The sequence below is a fragment of the Acipenser ruthenus genome, chromosome 28 (assembly GCF_902713425.1).
Source record: "Acipenser ruthenus chromosome 28, fAciRut3.2 maternal haplotype, whole genome shotgun sequence".
Lineage (NCBI taxonomy): Eukaryota > Metazoa > Chordata > Actinopteri > Acipenseriformes > Acipenseridae > Acipenser > Acipenser ruthenus.
In genome coordinates, this window is record NC_081216.1 from 23,376,837 (window position 1) to 23,396,404 (window position 19,568).

Genomic DNA, 19,568 nt, shown 5'->3' on the forward strand with positions numbered 1-19,568 from the left:
AATTGTGCTGTCTTGCTTTAGAAAGCTGTGGCTTGTGCACACAGTAGACCAAGGTTGATGTGTGGCGCAGGGGTCTGTGCCTGAGGTATAATATTCTTCCCTAACGACTATCTGAACACAGCATGGCTTGGCTCTGTTAAAGAAATGAGTTGCTGATGGCAATAATTCTGCTGTAATGTCACCTCATGGTGCCCTCGTCTGTCTCTCTACTTGCAGCAGTTGTCGTATGATAAAGTGCCAGCCAGCACATAGCATTTCTGGGTTTGTGGCAGGCACATGACTTGAATTGTAGGTACAGACGCCTTCTGAAAGTGAGAAACAGTCAGTTATCTTAACTCTTTGTTGTCTGTGTGTGAATTGGGTCTAAAATACCTCTCTCAGTGAATTGCCCCTAGTTTACTGGTGACTTCCTCACTAGTTCTGTTATTAGCCTAACCTGTACTGTATCACTTGGCTACTGAAATACTTTAAACATGTACATGTTTCAGTTAAATGCTTAGCAGTTTCCCTGAACATTTTGTGTAGGTGTGACTGTTTTGTTACTATAATTTGTATATCTTAAATATGGACTGTATTGGTTTTGTTGAGATTGTAGGTTTCCATTTAGATGTACTGTATTGGTTTTGTTGGTACAGTACTATATTTAACAGAATAAGTACAGTATTAATTCAGAACGATATGATTCTGAAACTATTCGTTGCCAAAACTATAGACGACACATTAACTGTAATACAGTACATACTTTTAAATCCAGTACGTATTGTAAAATTGTATGTAAAATTTCCTGTTAATGACTTAACAGCAAAATGAAATCTAAATGTTCTTCATGCACAGAACTGCGTAAAACATAAAAAGCAATGCAATTTAGCAAAACCAAAAGATTGATAAAAAAACAAGTTTCCAGAATTAAAACAGTATCCAAATTCAGTATTCAAAATTGCAGAATATAGTGCACGATAAAGCCCTAATGTACAGTACAGTTCACTTGCAAATGAAAATGCACAAAAACAACTAAAGATCAGAGATATAAAAAAAAATACATCACAGTATCTAGAACTGTTTAATGATTAACTGTTACATTAACCTAGCTTGTCTCGTTCGCTTTGTTTTGGCTGCATTTTCGTCAGGTGAAACTGGGAGAAGAGCTGTGTAACTGCACAATATGACAGACCGATTTGGCATTACAAAATTTTTTTATTTTATTTTATTTATTTTTATATAAAACGCAGGCTGTGACGGTTATTCAAATAAATTGTAACATTGAAGAGATGGGCTTTGTATCAGAAAACTGGTGACTGAGTCGGAAATATATACGGTATATACAGTAAAACGCGACTGACATGTATCTGGGTAACATATAACCGAGTGCTGACTTGTCTGTGTGTGTGTGTGTGTATGTATGTGTGTGTGTGTGTGTGTGTGTATATATATATATATATATATATATATATATATATATATATATATATATAATATAAAAATGTTTATTTTTTTATTAAACAGATGGCCGTCAAATACTGTAGGCAATGAACATAATCATTTTAAAATTCTGCTAATAAGTCAAAGAAAATGGGCTAATTAGGCACATTAAAATTGTAATGGTCTATAAAATGAGACTTGGAGATGTTATTGTTTCAATTAGATCACTAATTTGCTAAACCTCTTTTGTCTGGACTGATAGATCTGGATTTGCATGCTGATTTCCAGTTTAAAAGGGAAGTGAGTAATGGCGGTACAGTACTCCTTTTCAGGGTGTGTGGAATACAGAACACAAGAGCTCACTTGTGCATCGTTACAAGCTTTCATTTTTAGGGTCCTTGTTCAAAAAATTGGGAATACCTGTGTGCTGACCCTGTCCGTTCGTCTGTCTGTCTGTCAGAGTCTACATGACAAACACGATAACTGCCTTGATATTGCACCAACTGCCACTCCGATTTTTATCATACATTCCTAGCCTCCTATAAGTGTGTTGGATTAGGCTAAAATATGATAAACTCGATTTTATGCATTGTCTATTGTATAGTCATTACCATACATGATCATCAGGACCTTCCTGTGCATGCTTTACCTTGTGTCTGATCTTGCAAGCCACTCGCACATGTTGACCCAAAGCAATTATTCAACTGATGCCCAGTTTGGCGCAATATCCTATTTTAACCACTAATACCGACTGCAGTGGATTTGAAACAGGTTTGTTTTTCTACAATTTTCTGCATGGACAGGTGCAAGAAGTGGCTTTCAAAGGGGAATGCCACTCAGTGAACCTTCCAGCAAGTAGGGATGGAGGTTAGAGAATTTGTCAAGATTTACACAGCAAAAAGCATTACAAATATTTTGCAGTCTGGATGAAATAATTCTGTTTTACAAATTCCCTGCTGGATTTTTTCTGTGTTTACACATATGCAAATACTAGTTTTGCACAGTCACATAGCTAAGCAAAGGGGTCACACTGGATAAGACCATTTGAGTATTTGTAATGGGTCCATTTTTTAATAAGTGTTGAATAGCTGGTCTAATTATAAAATAGGCCTATTTATTTAAAAATACTGAATAAGATTAGTGGGCTATTGTGCTGTTTGCTGGAATGAAGGCTTTTGTAATCATGAATCACAAGTGGCAGCTGTTGTGAACATATTATTCAAATCCTGTATGATGCCTGTGATGGGACAAATGCAGTGCTTACATTCCAGCAAAAATTGCAAAGGCTTTTTGTCGTTGACAGCTGGACGTCTGCAGGAGTTTGGGTCTTTCTTACTCATTTTACACTTTTGATTTGCTGTACGCCAGGATGAGCTGTTGCAACACTTCATGGTAGAGCTTGTCAACCTGTGAATCTGCCCCAATTACTGGTGATATTTCTGACTACTAAACCAAAGTAGCCTACAAAATAGATTCTATTATACAGTGGCTATTTTTAAAGACATTGCCAATTTTACTTTTTACAATCCCTTGTATTTGGTTAATCAGTTGAATAAATGTTAATTAAGCCTTACTTTTGAATGACAATCTTGGTTTATGAAATGAAACCAATTCTATGGGGTGAGGGTTGTACTGTACCATAAGGTGTATGTAATGCTGTGTAAGCTTTGAGACAGTTGCATTATTTGAGGCACAGTACTCATTGTAGGCTTTTCTAGGATGACCAATCTTACATCTGTAATCCAGAAATGTCTTATCCTTGTTCCCCTGAGCCCTGTCTTTTGTTTCTTGCCTACCTCTAGTGGTTTCAACTCGTGGTAGAAACGAAAAGGAAAAAGCTGTTTATTTCACATGAATTTTTCAGGGACAGCAAAACTGACTTATTTTCAAATGGGAAGCTTAAAACCCACATGAGCGATGGTGGGGGGGACAAATCAAGGTTTTAAATTCTTATTTTATGCTCTTTCTGGCATGCCTGTCAAGTAAAATACTAGCTAAGCTGAATTTGCACTGGACTATGATCGCACAGGTATGGATTCTGCATTTAAAACTGCTTTATAAGCATTTTTCAGACATGAATGATGGAGTTTTTTTTCTCCTTTCTTTCATACAATAAATGCAGGGCTTGGCCTTGAGAATATGAATACTGACTATAGATAGTAGTGCATTGCTTTGGTACGTATTGCGTCTGCAAATTGAAAGCTTTAAAATAGACTGCTCTTCCTAACCAATGCATCACGGTCCTATGCAGTACCTTGGGTTTTTAAGCCTGCGCCAATATCAATGCTGTAAACTTTGTGACCTACAGACATCCAAAGAGGGGTGTGTGTACTCCACTTGACTGGATCAAGGGAGTATTGATCAGATCCTGGAGTGCCTGGCAAAACTTCCTCTTGATTGGGCCCCCATCACCTCACTGACTGCATTTGTAACTAGGTATACTTGGATCAATAATCACAATCTGTACACAAGCTTTGTGATAGTAATATAACATTGGAACATACAGATTGACACAAAGATTTACTAGACGCTGCAATACAGCAACCAGAGCAATGATGTGTTTAATAAGCAACGTTATTTTCCATGACCTTTTTAAAAAAAAAAAAAAAAATCTGATAATGCATTAAAGCTCCCATTTTGTATATGCAAACTACAAAGCGGTATGCAATACAATATGTTAATATAACATGATTCAACAGGTTCCATTCGATTTAGTTCATTCTATAGGGTGATTCAAAACTTTTGGCCATAGCTGTAAATCACTTATTTTAACCCATTTATCCTCCTTCCTGTTATTAATTATTTAAAGATGCCTAAAACCTGGACGACTCTGCAAATCGAGGACCTGATTTCTGCACCCCTGCTGTACAAGCACTTAATGGATTAAAAAATAAGTGAGGATTTACAAAGAATGCATACCTGCAGTGTGGGTTTTAATGTCCTTTAGACATCATCTTTCCTATTCAGCACATCTAAAAAATAAATGCAGATGCAGGATTTTAAATACATTAAACTGTTGGGAGATAAAATAAACCTGCATATTTCAGTGCATCAAGTAACATATTTAATAGTTATACAAGGGATTTCTGCAGCTGTTTTGAGATCCATTTAACAACAAACCTCAAATGAAAACAGCATTTTTCGTCAGTTTGGTTTGAAATGTTTGTTCGGTCCTTTTTATTCTTTCTCTTGGCTGCATTGTCTGCTTCAGTTATCTTTAGTAGCATCCTGGGGATTTTCAGCAAATCCTGTGGAACATTTTCCCGTGGGGATTTGGGGTTTCTTTCTCTTTTCCCATGCTTCCTTCCCAACACGGAAATGTGTTTGTGTTGTGTACTGCAGGGATTTAAAATGTTTGTTTGCCGAGGGAGAGTAAGAAAACTGTTGCCAGCACTAAAGCATAGGCATTCCTGTTACACCACATGCTTCACATGATTGGAAATAAAAAATAAAGCTTACTGCTGGCAATCCCTTATATAATGTACAGTACCAGAAGACCCACCCTAGAATATTACAAAGAACGCTCCCACTGCTACTGATGGTATGGGGGTGATAGAGCTGAGAGTTACAGGGGTGGGGTGGGGGCTTTTCAAAGTGTACCTTGGAGGAAACTTGATCTCTTCAAAACCTCTTCTAATAAGTGTGCCCTTTATGTTAAGATGAGGGAGCAAGCTATGAAATACACACAGTGAATCAATGGAAGGTCTTTTTATGGCACGTTATGAGAAATAGCTTTTTGTTTAAATAACCTTGGCATCTTCATTATGGAGCTGCTGTCCTATCTATACAGTAGCATCTTTTAAAGTACCAAAAAAAAATAAACAAACAACGGCAATGATGGCTTTTTTAATTTTCTGCAGCGTTAACATAAGATAATTGCACACAGCTTTCGTTGCAGTATTTGGTACTAAAATCTGGTAAAAAAATAAATAAATAAATAGTGTGACTGTGATTAAAATGTATTCCTTGGTGTATGACCACTACAGGTTACAAAGTTTTTTTTTTTTTTTTTTTAAATCTAAAACCAAATCATTTAAGCTTTTTTTCCCCCATTTAGTAAGCACTATAAAACATTTTATGGCTTTCTGTTTTTTCTTTCGTAAATTTTCACTTGACTGAAACTGCTTAAACATGACCTATGACATGCGACCCTCAACCCCAGCCCCCAAATTGATAGGAATAACTGGGGTCCTGCTGATTCGAGTGTGATTGTCTGTAGCACTGCGCATTAACATTGCATTAGAAACCAGTCACAGTCTTCATTCATTTCAGCCTGTCACACGCTCTTATCAACATCAATCTGACAGTCTATTTATCTGACTCTGCACCCAGTACTGCTTTGGTAGTAAAATGTTCACAAAAAAAAAATAAAACACATCAGCAGTTTTCTTTGTAAACTATAGCAATCGCATTTAGTGGCTAGCATCCCCTTTTTAATCCAGTACAAGTCTGGGACGGAGTGTAGAGTCCTCCCAGTCCGAAGTGTACTGTTGTGTCCTTCGCTTGTTTTTCACCAACTTCTGTTCATTGTTTTGTTTCTTTCTTTCCCCCTCCTAAAATCTTGTATATAAAAAAAGTTTTAACCTTTGACTCGCTAGATTGTGAGCTGTTGACTTTACCTTTTTTGTTTTTGTGTCATACAGTTGTGTGGTGGGTTTTTTTCTTAATTTTGTTTTTTGTAATTATTTTTATTTAAACCTAAGAGTTTTTTTATTTTAGTGCCGTAGGTTTGCGAGTGTGTTGTTGATGTGGGAAAATGGCTTCTTTTAAACTGGATTTTTTGCCTGAAATGATGGTGGAGCATTGTACCTTAAATCCCCGTCCTGTGTAAGTATACAAACAATTTATACATCCTGAGATAATAACTTTTTAGGACAATCATTCCTATTTAATGGACAATTTTATTTGCTGTCACTGTAGCCGAAAAACGTGAGGATAAAATATTCTGGTTATTTTTCAGTTGGGCTTTAGTTACTAGTGTGTTGTGTAAGAATGTAGAATCCCCACGAGCATATTTACAACATTACTGCTGTTTGGATGGTTTTGATAATGCTAGTGTTTGTCTGAGAGACTCGCTGATTTCTTGACTTAAACGGGCATTGGGATTTGGTTCATGGCACATGAAGGTTTTCACACTTTTCCTGTAGAAATCAGTAGAGCCTACCAGTCGAAACTTAAACTGTGTGTGACTCTATGTACAGTTGCTGAGATATTATCACAGTGAAGAATTAAATGATTTAAAAATCCTATAATACATAAAATAAAATAGCAGGGACTCCCTTACAAATGATGCTTAGAATTGATGTATCTTTTTGTTTCAAAGCTGTATTTTTAATGAGTTAAAGTGGTTCGCCACCATTTACCTCACTGTACGGTTTCACTGCTCTTGTTATTTCTGTACTGTGAATAGTTTGTCTTGCATGAATCATATCTTTTTATATTTTATTTTGTATTTATCCCCCCCTCCCAAAAAAAAAACAAAAAAACTAACAACTTGATTCACAGTATACGGCATAAATTACAAGAGAGAATTGTAACGGTAACAAATGAGGTGCAGTCTGTTTCAGCTGAAACCTGGAACGATAGCTACTCCTGTGTTTTTCTGGACTGCATCGTTGAAAGTGTTTTATTAAGTGGGTCTGGAAATGTTTCAGTAGAAGGTTTTGGCTTATTGGATGCCAAGGGGGAATTCAGTGACTCACAGTACTGTAACCTGGTCATGGTTCCTTATTTTCCTGGCTTGTCACTTCATTCAGCTGAGCTTTGTTAGATGTCTGAACTTGTGTGCAGGTCTCAGTGTTTTAAACCCCATAAATTCTGTGTTGTCAGGAGTACTTCTAATGCATGGGTGTCCAATCACGGTCCTGGAGGGCTATTCCACTCCAGGTTTAACAGGTAAAAATGATATCATTAACTACTTCAAGGTCTGAATGAAGTTTTCATTGGTTCAATTAAACAATTTAGAACAGGGTTGGAACAAAGACCAGGAGTGGAAGGGCCAGCTTTGGACACCCCTGTTCTAAAGGGTATGCGTATGACAATCTCTGTGTGTTTTAAAGCCAAATGGTCTGTTTGTGTTTATTTATATATTTGAAGCCATCTTCATGAGCTTGTTTTATGTGGGATAAAACAAATAAAATACCAGGGTACCCTTAGTAATTTAATGCATCTCAATAGGTATTATTGCACTCAAATATTTTAAATACAAGCGTGCGTGCGTGCTATATCATTTTCTGCAGTTCTAACAATATTTAGAACAACAATGCACCTGAAATGTTAAAGCTGTAAAGAGGTAATTAGTGTATTGCATGAGCAAGCAGCTTTGTCAATTCCCATCACACTGGCTGGCGAACAAATGGGTTTGGAGGGATGATGTATGCAGCTGGAGGTGCCTGTCTGTGTGCGGAACAGAGGGGTAGCTCTGGTTCCAGTCAAAGGATTTCCCCTCTGGACAAGAGCACCTGTGTGTGCTCCAAGTTGGAAAGAGCTGTGTCTCTTATGTGCAGTAAAATCTGGAAGCTTTGGCTAGCTTTTATGGCCACATAATTCATTTTAATTGTAGTCATTTGAGGACAAGGTATTCGTAAAGCAGATGGATCTGTACAGGTTTCTGAAAGCGTCATTTAAATGTGATTCATGCTGTAGATGTGAACTTTTGACCCAGTTAATATTTACTTAATCATTTTTGCAAAAACCGCTTTTTGAGCAGTCGAGGACAATAACTAAATGCAATGAATCAGGTCTTAACAGTTTTCTCTCTCAGCAGTAAATTATGCCCATTTAGTTGTTGAATAGGATGTGACGGGGCTGCTCAGCTATCCTGATTTAATGTAGCTGATCAGTGTTTCCAGACTATAGAATACTTTGACGTGTACTGGTCATTCTGTGGTGGTGGTGGTTGTTGTTGTTGTTGTTAAAGGTTCTTGTTACAAAGATGAAAATGAAGGCTGTAAATCTGTTGAATGGAATAAGTGTATAACCCTTTTATATCACCGTTTTATCTGTAATGTACTAATATGCAAGTACAATAAAGTACCATTGATTGGTCGTCTTCTTCTTCTCAGTTCACTAAACTGGAATACTATACTACTAATACAGAACACATACTGTGTGAAATAGAAACATTAAAAGACCAACGTTGTGGTTGTATCATCTATTCTCTATGCTGTCCGTTCCGATGTGACTACAGTAGGTCATGCATTTTTTGAGTAATTTAGGGCTCGAGTACTTGAACCTAATGCCAGACAATATTATTCTACATATGCACCACAAAAATGACCACTAGAACCGCCGCGGTTATACTCATACCTAAAACCACCGCCAGCAGTCATTATGACGGTACATTTTAAACAACATCAATATTAAAATGAAAGACAACTATTTGATACAACTGGATTCAAGTTTTATTCAAGCACGTCATATCAAACATCTACATAGCCGTGGCTAGCTTCAAGATGAAATCTCTCCTACTGATATTTTCCCCGGTGCATTCCTTGTACAAAACGAAGGAATTGATGGCTGCCAGGTCCAGTAGAGATAACAGGCTTGTATATGTATTTAAAAAATAATAGAATATTGTAGGTTATATTCAAAATAAAAACATGTATTTGAAAAGGCATTACTGTACAGCATGAAAAAATGTGTAGAGTTTAATAAATGCAACCGAGTTAGGGCATATAACAAAGCCTTTTCTGCTTGTTAAACCGAAGGGCAGTATTGAAAGCACAGTCGGATTTCTCAAGTTCTCACTTCTTTAGCTGGAAATGCACTGCATGCTTTCTTTCTTGTCAAATGCTCAATCTCTATCCCTGCCGGAACAGGAGGCAGACGACTGGGAGTGTGGGGTTTGAGGTGCTACACTAGATGATTTCTGCTGCTGGCGAGACATACCCAGCAGTCAACATGTCAATCCTGGCAACGCTCTCTCTGTCTGCTTCTCTGTTCCTGTGCCAATCTACTGCAGGGAAGTTCGACCCGCATTCCACGCTGAGTTTCTCATGGTTTAAGCAACTGTTTTCACCTCTGTGTGAATTACAGGACAGCTAGAACAGCTGATTGTGAAGTGTTTGTGTTGCTAGCCAGCTCCTTGCACATCCCATTCATTTCAATTACATTTAAAATGAATGACTTAATGTCTTTATTTTTACCCTCTATACTGTATCCATTTCTGATCATTATTTGTACAGCCTTTTATTTTGTTTAGCATGCAATACTTTATTATTATTATTATTTGTTTATTTAGCAGACGCCTTTATCCAAGGCAACTTACAGAGACTAGGGTGTGTGAACTATGCATCAGCTACAGAGTCACTTACAATTACGTCTCACCCGAAAGACGGAGCACAAGGAGGTTAAGTGACTTGCTCAGGGTCACACAATGAGTCAGTGGCTGAGGTGGGATTTGAACCGGGAACCTCCTGGTTACAAGCCCTTTTCTTTAACCACTGGACCACACAGCCTTCTACCTTTCTTTCTTGGACCAACCGTCTAGACATGCTAATCAATATCCCCTTTTAGAAATGCACACTCTGAATTTGTGGAGCCCAGTGTAAACGCACCTGGCCAGAGTGTGCGACTTCACACACACAAAGCTCTATTCTATTCTGAATTTAAAGCAATGCAATAAACAATACCTTTGTGTGTTTCTGTTCCCCACAGATCTAAGAAAATGAACGGGACTCTGGACCACCCAGACCAGCCCGACATCGATACCATAAAGATGTTTGTGGGACAGATTCCGCGAACTTGGTCTGAGAAGGAGCTGAGAGAGCTGTTTGAACCGTATGGCAGCGTGTATGAAATCAACATCCTCAGAGACAGAAGTCAAACACCCCCCCAGAGCAAAGGTGAGCATCATAGCGAGGAGGGAGCAAACGCGTTCCTGATGGGAGGGGACGTGGCTGTGTGGGACATGAAAGGCAGTTGTGGTGTCTTATTGAAATGGACTGCCAAATAGAGATTTTTACACAGAGTATGTAAAGAATTTTGCGTACAATTTTCGATGACAGGGCATAAATAGTCTTATTCTACTATAGTAAGTTTTTTCGTAATAAGTGCCAATATATCTTGCTATTAAATGTTAATTACTTCCATAGAAATTGACTGTCTATTTTTTAACCTGATATAATTACATAACACTGTGGTGAAGGGCATTCCATGTGACTTCCGTGAAACTGATGTGTTATTATTATTATTATTATTATTATTATTATTATTATTTATTTCTTAGCAGACGCCCTTATCCAGGGCGACTTACAATCGTAAGCAAATACATTTCAAGTAAAAACACAAATTCAGTATTTATACCATTGGTGTATATAATAGCTTTGTCAATGTACGACAAAGATGCTAATAAGAATACAAATACAAAAAAAACAATAATATACATTCCCATAAAATGACATTATCTAATTTCAGAGATGATAAATTAAATGGAAAACTGCACTTCACTATAGACTGCTTGTGGCTTTCCCATTACCTTTATTGTAATTGGATCAATAAATGCCCCCAAGCTCAATTGACTTTGTCACGTTGGTGTACGGAAAGCAGAAGTCATAACTGCTTAATCTTCCCTGTTTTTGGTCTTGCAGTTCGTTGTTACAAAAAATAATGTAGAGCGTACTGCATACCTCTAGCTGTTCTACTAAGCTGCAATAGTGCAGTGCCACAGGAAATGTAGTACATGCAGATCAGTTATTGGCTGCAGCAAAATTATAACTAATACATTGTGTGATGAATAGAGGTGTGAATGTTTTAAAGCCATCAGATGTTTCATATATGTCTTTTTCTTGTTCCAACAATTTGAAAGTTCTCAGCTGATCCGTATATGCATAACATTTCAGTGAAGCCTGCATCTGGGAATTGATCATGCCTCTAATAAATTGTAACTCAAGATTATAACTTGTTTTGTTTCTCCAGGTTGTTGTTTTGTAACCTATTACACTCGTAAAGCAGCATTAGAAGCACAAAATGCCCTTCACAACATGAAGATCCTACCAGCGGTAAGAAAGAATCCTTATTCATGTATTCACCGTTTGTAAAATAGAAGAGCATGAAGAGTGTATTCATTTTGAAGAGCTTAAAAGCTTACATTTTATAGATTGACAATTTCTTTGCCTGCGTGATTCAGGAAATGTAGTCCTTGACTCTCCCGTGGGTTGGGGGTTTTGGGGGGGGGAGGGGGACAAGAGACTCAGACACAGAAAGCTGCAGTAAAGCACTAATGCACACATATTTGCAAAAAAGAAATAAACAAACAGACAAGGGCCAAAACGAGAAGTTATACCAAAAACAATATACACTTTTAAATTCTGCGGCTTTTAGACTGAGCCGTCGCTTTCAAATAAACACGGCTTCACAAAGTCCCCTAAACCCCAACGATAATCCTTAATATATTTAACACCCGTGATCGCCCTTTTTATACACCTGTGACTAATTAAGCATGAATCATTTATTCAATTTACGCCTCCATTCCTATGTGTTTTCTACACACACGCACACACCTTATACTGGCAGGGTTTTCACTCTGCCACATTCTGTTATAGAAAGAGTGCAAGAGAAGAATGTCATTGACGTGCAAGATCTACACTCGACATAAGAAGTATCGTTGCTTCTAATAGTTTCCAATACGGATGTGACGTAATAGTTTTTGAAGGTTAAGTTGTTTTCTTTTTTGGTTCAGGTTAGGAGTTGAATTAAGCTGTTTTATGTATTGATGTTTTTCCTTTTGAGTCCTACTCAAATGCAGTGAATAATATGAACCATTGTACCTTTTTATACAAAATACAATATAGCATTTAATGTTTTCCTTCAGCGGTTTTCATAAAAAGCTTAATGCTTTTTCATTCCTCTTACAGATGCATCATCCTATTCAAATGAAACCTGCAGACAGTGAGAAGAATAATGGTAAATGCCTAATGTATGACTGGCTATTGCATAATCTTATGCAGAGGAAGCGGGGGGGGGTGTTGGTGTGGGGGTATGTAAAACAGAAGAACATTAATAATTGTATACAAATTCACTTTTACCACTCTGACGGGTAGTTTTTAAGATGGGATATGAGAACAGTATGACTTCAGGCTAGAGTCGCTTAACATAAATCTGTAAAGATTTTAAACATTAATGCTCATTTCCAGACAAGACCTGTCGTTTTGCGGTGGGTAGGAATGAAGCAGCTCATGAAAGTTATCAAACAGGAGCGATAACCCCAGCTCTTTAACACTTCAGGACCAAGCATTTTTCAGTGGGATGCTCCCCTGGGACCAGGCATTTTTTGGCTGCATTTGACTCTCTTATTATAAAAAAAATCACTCTTTCTTTTTTACAATGGCATCTTGGAAATGGTGTGCTTTTATTCAGAACACTCTGGGAAACATTATAAAGTACTTTTTTTTTTTTTTTAAATAAAGTTAAGTATTTTTTATTATGTATTCTGCTTAGAGATACATGTATAAAAAAGTGTTATTCTATGACCTGAGGGACCTTACAATACTTCCTGAAAGTTTGTTGAAAATTACAATTGATGTTTGGGCAAATTACAAGACATTGTAACACCTGAAATAATACACATTTATTCCCGGGGTCTTTACAAGCAATAATGGACACTACTCTCGATTTTATTTTCTCAAAATAAATGTTTATAAGTAAAATGGTTAGTCATTCATTCCATTATTATCAGTAATAAGGGAAAAAAAGTACCTGACAATTGTAGTTAATGAAATAGTATCTGCTTATATCCACTCGTTTCTTGATATTTTATAAAATATAATCTTGGAGAGATTGTTCAGATAAATAGCGGGTAGTTGAGTTGTGTTTTGCTGCAGCAGAGGGTGCCCAAAGGATAACGATACATGCAAGGGTGCAAAAATCAAAATAACATATTTTTTTTTTGTTAAATTTAAACATAATATGTACAATTCATTCTGTTTCCTCTTCATTTTACCTATTTTAATACCCCCAAATAAAAAATGTGTTTCTATCAAAAAGTTTCATAATCATACAGTAGCCCCTCGCAAAACCGGATATGTTTGTCTGACCATTAGGAGGAGTCGAGTTTTAAAAAAATACAATAAAATCGCACACACATTTATAGTGCTTAATGTATTTTAAATGTATAAATCATTGCGCTGAAATAACAAGCATTGACAAGTTACTATACTTACAGAACGACAGTCAATACAAATTTCAAAGGACCAACAACACATTTTGCATTATACCACTAATTCGTATCATCATTAGTAGCCTATAAGCCAAATGTATACTGTCCGTTTTTATTTAAGTTAGTCAGGGGTGCAGTGCTAAATTGTGCACAAGTATAAACCACCTGGACATTAATAGAATAGGTGTGTTTCCTATTCCTATATATATGTTCAGAAGGAGCTGGAGAGGTTAGCGTCACGTGTGCAGTCTATTGCTCCCAGCACGTTGGGGAAGCCAGAAATGTCATAGAAATGTGTTTTAAAGGCTTGTAAGTACACCCAACTTAGGTAAAAGTAGGTATTTGGCTGTTCGCCTCAAATGCATTGAGCACAACTGGCAACGCACAAGAAAAAGCGGACTAGGAAATGCCAGCAACAATTGCGACTGTTTTAAAGCATGCTTTCAAAAGTTCTTAACAAATTGATGCAATTGTAAGTGTCGCAATTTTCTGCAGCCTTCGTACATCTCATTATAATATTTGAAAACCCTCATTTGCACTATCTCCGCCCCCTTTTTTGCGAATAATACATATTCATAATTGCATATTCATCTACGCTTGAACCGCAAACAGAAACTGCTGCCGCAAGCATTCCCTAAAAAAGTCGCAAATAGCATTGCACTTGTTTAGTACATTTTACCCGAGACTTCCGACTTGTTTGCAACTATCACGACAGACGCCACACTTTAGTACACCTACCCCTAAATGCCCCTCCCAGTGATGAAATTTAATCCCTCCCCTATCCAATGATATGTGTTTCAAGCCTGTACTGCAAAGTACAGTGGCCTGTAAGTCATCAAAACGAAGTGTGTTTGTTATCGTGTTAACACGATCGCGGTCCTAGAAGCCCACTTCAGTATGATCGTGTTAACACGATCCCGGTCCTTTTAAAGGTGGTATCTTTTAGCACTGGGGGAAAGATCATGGGGCCTGTTACAAAAGTAGCGTTGTTTACATCACCCTACTTTTTTAAGGTACATATGTTTTAAGTACCTTATGTTTACACTATTTACAACCTGTTCAGGTGTCTGCATTAACTTTGGTCTTACTAGTAACTGCCGGGAACTCTCATTAAAGTAAATGTCTTCAGCTCCTTGTAGTGCTGCCACAGGCCCTCCAAATGATATTTGAATCAGAATAGCTGCATTGCTTTTATAGTTTCTGCCAGATCAGGTTAGAGACTGACATTCAGCGGTTCTATCTCTTTCAAAGTGAAATATTCAAAATTGGCTTTAATGGATTTGCACATTTGGTGTGTCCCGTCAGTGAATTGGAAATAATCAATTTCAATGTCCTTCAAACAACACAAGCCTTTTGTTTTCTTTTTTTTGTCTCTGTGTGTGTGTGACTGATGTTTTCTTCTAACTAAAAAGCCTTTGGCAGCCTGCCAGGAATCTGTGTTTATTTTTAATTTTTTTACCAGGACTTAGGAATACATTTTCAAAACTTGGATCATTTAGCAGCCAGTAAATTGGCTGGGCTAATAGAATTATCCTACAATTGTTCTGTTCCAGCTATAGAAGACAGAAAGCTGTTCATAGGAATGGTTTCGAAGCAGTGTAATGAAAACGATATCAGGCTCATGTTTTCGCCGTACGGACAGATTGAGGAAAGTCGAATATTACGCGGACCGGATGGTTTGAGTCGAGGTGAGTAAACCATGTTAACAATATATATATAATAGAGCTGGGATAAAAAAAAAAATGTCATCACACTTTTACGTATTTTGGTGTCCCCTCTTCAAATTAAAACAAATCTGTCCTGCAAGTGCTGAGGGACCCCAAATGAAACTTGTTTACTAACAATGCAGAAGGACTGGGAGGGACACAGATGTGTTCCTGCTGTAGCAGGTAAGCATTCAACATTTCAGTGTCATTTTATAATTTTCTTTTCTTCACCCCCAACAAATAGGTTGTGCTTTTGTTACTTTCACGGCAAGACAGATGGCACAGTCGGCTATCAAAGCAATGCACCAGTCGCAAACTATGGAGGTATGTACGGCTTTGTTTGACAACGTTCACACCCAAAACGTGCACCCGATTCCTCGAGTCTGCTGCAATATTCATCGCTAGCTGGAATCGAGAGACCACTTCTATTTTTATCGCTCTTGCCTGCTCACTAAATGAGCAAAGGAAAAGTGACTTTTTCTGTAGTATGGGTGTTTTTTTATTTATTTATTTTTTTTTTACATTTTTTATCTCAAGCTAAATGGCAGATTTTCTTCCTGGCAAGTGAAACACTTCACATGGCATTTACATCAGTAACTCATTATAGCAATAGCTGGGTCGGTAGTCCAAACCTCGGAAGACCGGAGATGGGAAGTTAACTTTCCCAGCACAGCTGGTCGTGTTGGAAACGGAGCTCACATAATGATGCACCAAGTTCAACAGTACATTTCGCTGCTAGTCAGGATCCCAGCACTGAGGAGTCTATTGATCGTAGCAGAGCTGCTGGTGATTCCAGCTGTGCTTTCAGCAATAAGGGGTCACGGGGTTCCACAAAGAGCCAGGCTGCTCCGTTTGTGTTTGAGAGGGAGGCAGGCAGTGTGTTCTAAAAATACATTTTTAACATAGCCTCCCGGTTTAGTCAGTTTACAGACTGGTAAGACAGACGTTTTAATGAGAAAGGAAAGACTTGGGAGATGACAAGACTGATGGTGTTTGTCTTGGTGGCGTACAGCACTTTTTATAAGCCTTCCTACCACTAAAAGGCATTGTGTGCAGCTGAGTCCATTAAAACGCTTTGCATGATGTGTCAGATAGTTTCCATGTGTCTGTTTTTGTAGTGTAATGAGTAGGGCAGTAACGAAGGGTACATTTTGACCTTCAAAGGCTTGGAACACATTTCTTTTTTGACTTTTGATGGTAGTAATTTGCATAACTTACTGGTGACGTCACCATAGCTACTAGTGTATATTTGGTTGAAAATCCTATTATCTTATTAATGTTTTAATCTGTATAAAACATTAACATATAGTTTAATAAATGTTACATAGAACAGTAGTCATGTTTTTATCATTTAAATAAATAGAATTCCACGTTTATGTACACCTAATTGATGCTACTTGCAATACTCTTACATATACAGTAGTGTTGGACAATAGTGCAATTTTCTGTTGTCTATTATTGGCTGTAATAATCATGATTATCGGCTGAATAAATTATATAACATTTCTTGTAACATGTCTTGTTATTGCTAACTTTTCAAAATAAAAAAGAAAAAGTGTTAAATGTTTTCCAGTTTCCAGTAAATTGCGATTATATCAGCTGTTGAACAGTTTCACTTTCCAAACACAGATCGGATGTTACCCCTTGTTGGGATCTTCATATAAAGTTCTTGCTAATTTATTTTTGAACCCCAAAAGTAGGCTTACAACCTTTATAACATAATTAATACTTACACTTTATTACTTGGAAACTTTTTTTTTTTTTTTTTTTGCAATGTAGGGTACCCCGATGTATCTTTATGACATTTATTCCCTTAGTACCACCCTAGTCTGTTGAAAATGTAACATTGACTGGGTGAGCATCTTTTTGCAAACTGTAGATAAACGAGAGGTTTCTCTGTTTTTTGTCTTTTTCTGTTTTCTATCTTTATGGAACCCGTTTATTGGACACCGTCTGCCTGTGCTGTGACCTTTCAACTGTGGTTTGTTTATTTTTTAAAGGGGCGGTGCTTTAGCCTACTTATTGCTCAGTTTTCGAAATAAAAATGATTTGTGTTAGCGAATATTTTATGTTTCATACTTTTTCTACCATAACGCTTCTCTTACGTCTTGTACGCTAGGTATTCAGTACATATTTTATTGAAGCAGTACTGCCACTATAGGTACTCCTCCAGTGTTTTATACCCTGCTCCAATTCACGGTGACAGTGTCATTGATAAAGAGCTGCTACATATATCAATCTGGTAGTGGATTTTAATACAATAACTTTTGTTTAAGTAATAGGTATTATACAATTTTATATTTATAGTATTCGCACATTGTCAAACGGTTTCTGTTAACAGAGGGGGAAAAAAAATCTGACAGTGTGTGTGTGCTGCCTAACGAACCTTCGAATTCCTGGCTAGCGAACGAACCTTTGAACACAGCCCTAGTAATTAGTAATGGTAATAGAAAGATTCAGGTACCCTTTTGTTACAGGAAAACAAATCATGCGAGAACCTCCGCTACAGTGAAATGGTTCATTTAAAAAAAAAAAAGTTGATTTTTGTACTCCTAATGACCTATATGCACCCATGAACATGAAATAGGATTCTGTCCAGTAGTGAGAAATGAAATTGTGCATTTGGCTGCAAGCCTCACTATTCTTTATGGATGAATGTCCATGCATTCATGTGCCGCTATCTTCTCTTCTTCCAGGGCTGCTCCTCTCCGATTGTCGTGAAGTTTGCAGATACGCAGAAAGATAAAGAGCAGAAACGGATTGCACAGCAGCTACAACAGCAGATGCAGCAGCTCAATGCTGCCTCCATGTGGGGGAATCTTACAGGGCTGAACACACTCGGGCCCCAGTACTTGGCAGTAAGTGTGGGCTGTTTGCTGCTTTTTTGTGTGATATTTATTTTTTAATCTGGATGAGGAAAAGGGTAAAACCCAGTTTTGTTTGATTTAGAACCTAGTTGAATGCTTTTTGACAGCAACACTTTTTTTTCCCATGGGTTTCCTGGTAGTACCAATATTTATTTACTGTATTCCCATAAGTTGGTAATTTGCTGTAGGTAAAGTTTTTCAAGGTGCGTAGTTGATTTAAACTAATTGTTACAACAATGCAAGGTATTTTTTCAATATTGTATATCTGATTATTTGGTTGGCTTAGTGCCAAGTGCAGAATCAATCGAGAAGTGAAATGGTCAGTTTGCTACTAAATATCTTGTTGCTTTTGGTTTGCTATGGCGTGTTTGACTGATACATTGTTGTTCACTTGGGCCATTCAGCTATGTTGGATGACTGCAGACAGTTCTGTCAAACAACAATAAAAAAAAACCTGATTACAAAATGAACCCAAACATGGCTCATCTGGTCCAAATGATCTTAGTGCTGCTCCATGGTGTGCTGTGAATCCTTTTTCTTTCTTTCTTTCTTTCTTTCTTTCTTTCTTTCTTTCTTTCTTCTCTCTCTTCTCTTCTCTTCTCTTTCTCCCTTCTGAAGTTTCTCTCTTTCTCCAGTATTCACCAGCGTGGACGCAGACCTGACCCTCTCTGTTTTCTGTTTTGGTGTAATGTCTAGCTTTATTTGCAGCTTCTTCAACAGACCGCCTCGACGGGGAATATGAATGCACTTAGCAACCTTCACCCCATGACGGGTAAGTCATGATTCGGACAGACCAGAACGATACTGTGCCTTTCTTAAGATGAACCAAATAACTTCTGTGCAGTACAGCACATGTGGTGCACAAGTAAACTCGTTTTAGCTGATCGGCAGTCTTTTAAAAACAATGTGAAAATCCTAGTGATCTGCTCTAGTAAGACAAAGTCTTTGACTTGCTCAAGTGTGAACAGGATGTAATAAGTTAGGCATTGTTTTTTTTTTTTTTCAATAGGCATTGGTTTATTGTAGGAAAGATCTGTGTTAATTCCAAGCTAGCAGAATTACGTTATTCATCATTACTTTGTCTACCTAAAAAGGCTAATGTTCAATTTCTACTCAAGTGACAGAAATGCTTTAAAATAATTCCCATCACAGATATGCAGTTAACTATAATATGTACAATATAGCTGTCTGAAGAGCACCCCTGTAAAACTATTCTTTCTGTTAAACGCAAGCATTTATTACAAAAAATAAATGCCATGCTTTGTTTTCAGTGTGTTGGTTCCCTGGTTTATCATCATCCTTTTCAGCTTGTGAATTACAGAGGCTGCTCATTTTTCTCCAGAACATTACCCAACAGTAATAAAGTTAGAGAGTGCATTAGGTCCCTCTGTTGATTTGAAGTTTTCAGAATAATTTGAT

General features: G+C 37.4%; 1 protein-coding gene across 9 annotated transcripts in view; it reads left to right on the forward strand.

Moving 5' to 3' along the window:
• LOC117434686 (CUGBP Elav-like family member 1) overlaps positions 1 to 19,568 on the forward strand; it is a 45,684-nt gene that overhangs the window by 16,596 nt on the left and 9,520 nt on the right. For 3 of the 9 annotated variants that reach the window (XM_059003373.1, XM_034057294.3, XM_034057293.3), the window contains 7 exons: positions 10,078 to 10,265; positions 11,338 to 11,420; positions 12,276 to 12,324; positions 15,103 to 15,264; positions 15,527 to 15,606; positions 17,979 to 18,140; positions 18,846 to 18,921. In XM_059003373.1, coding sequence (XP_058859356.1) covers positions 10,078 to 10,265; positions 11,338 to 11,420; positions 12,276 to 12,324; positions 15,103 to 15,264; positions 15,527 to 15,606; positions 17,979 to 18,140; positions 18,846 to 18,921 — 800 coding nt within the window. Of the gene's footprint in view, positions 1 to 7,289; positions 7,315 to 10,077; positions 10,266 to 11,337; positions 11,421 to 12,275; positions 12,325 to 15,102; positions 15,265 to 15,526; positions 15,607 to 17,978; positions 18,141 to 18,845; positions 18,922 to 19,568 lie in introns of those variants that run through there. The other 6 variants (XM_059003369.1, XM_059003375.1, XM_059003372.1 and 3 more) reach the window with 4 other exon arrangements.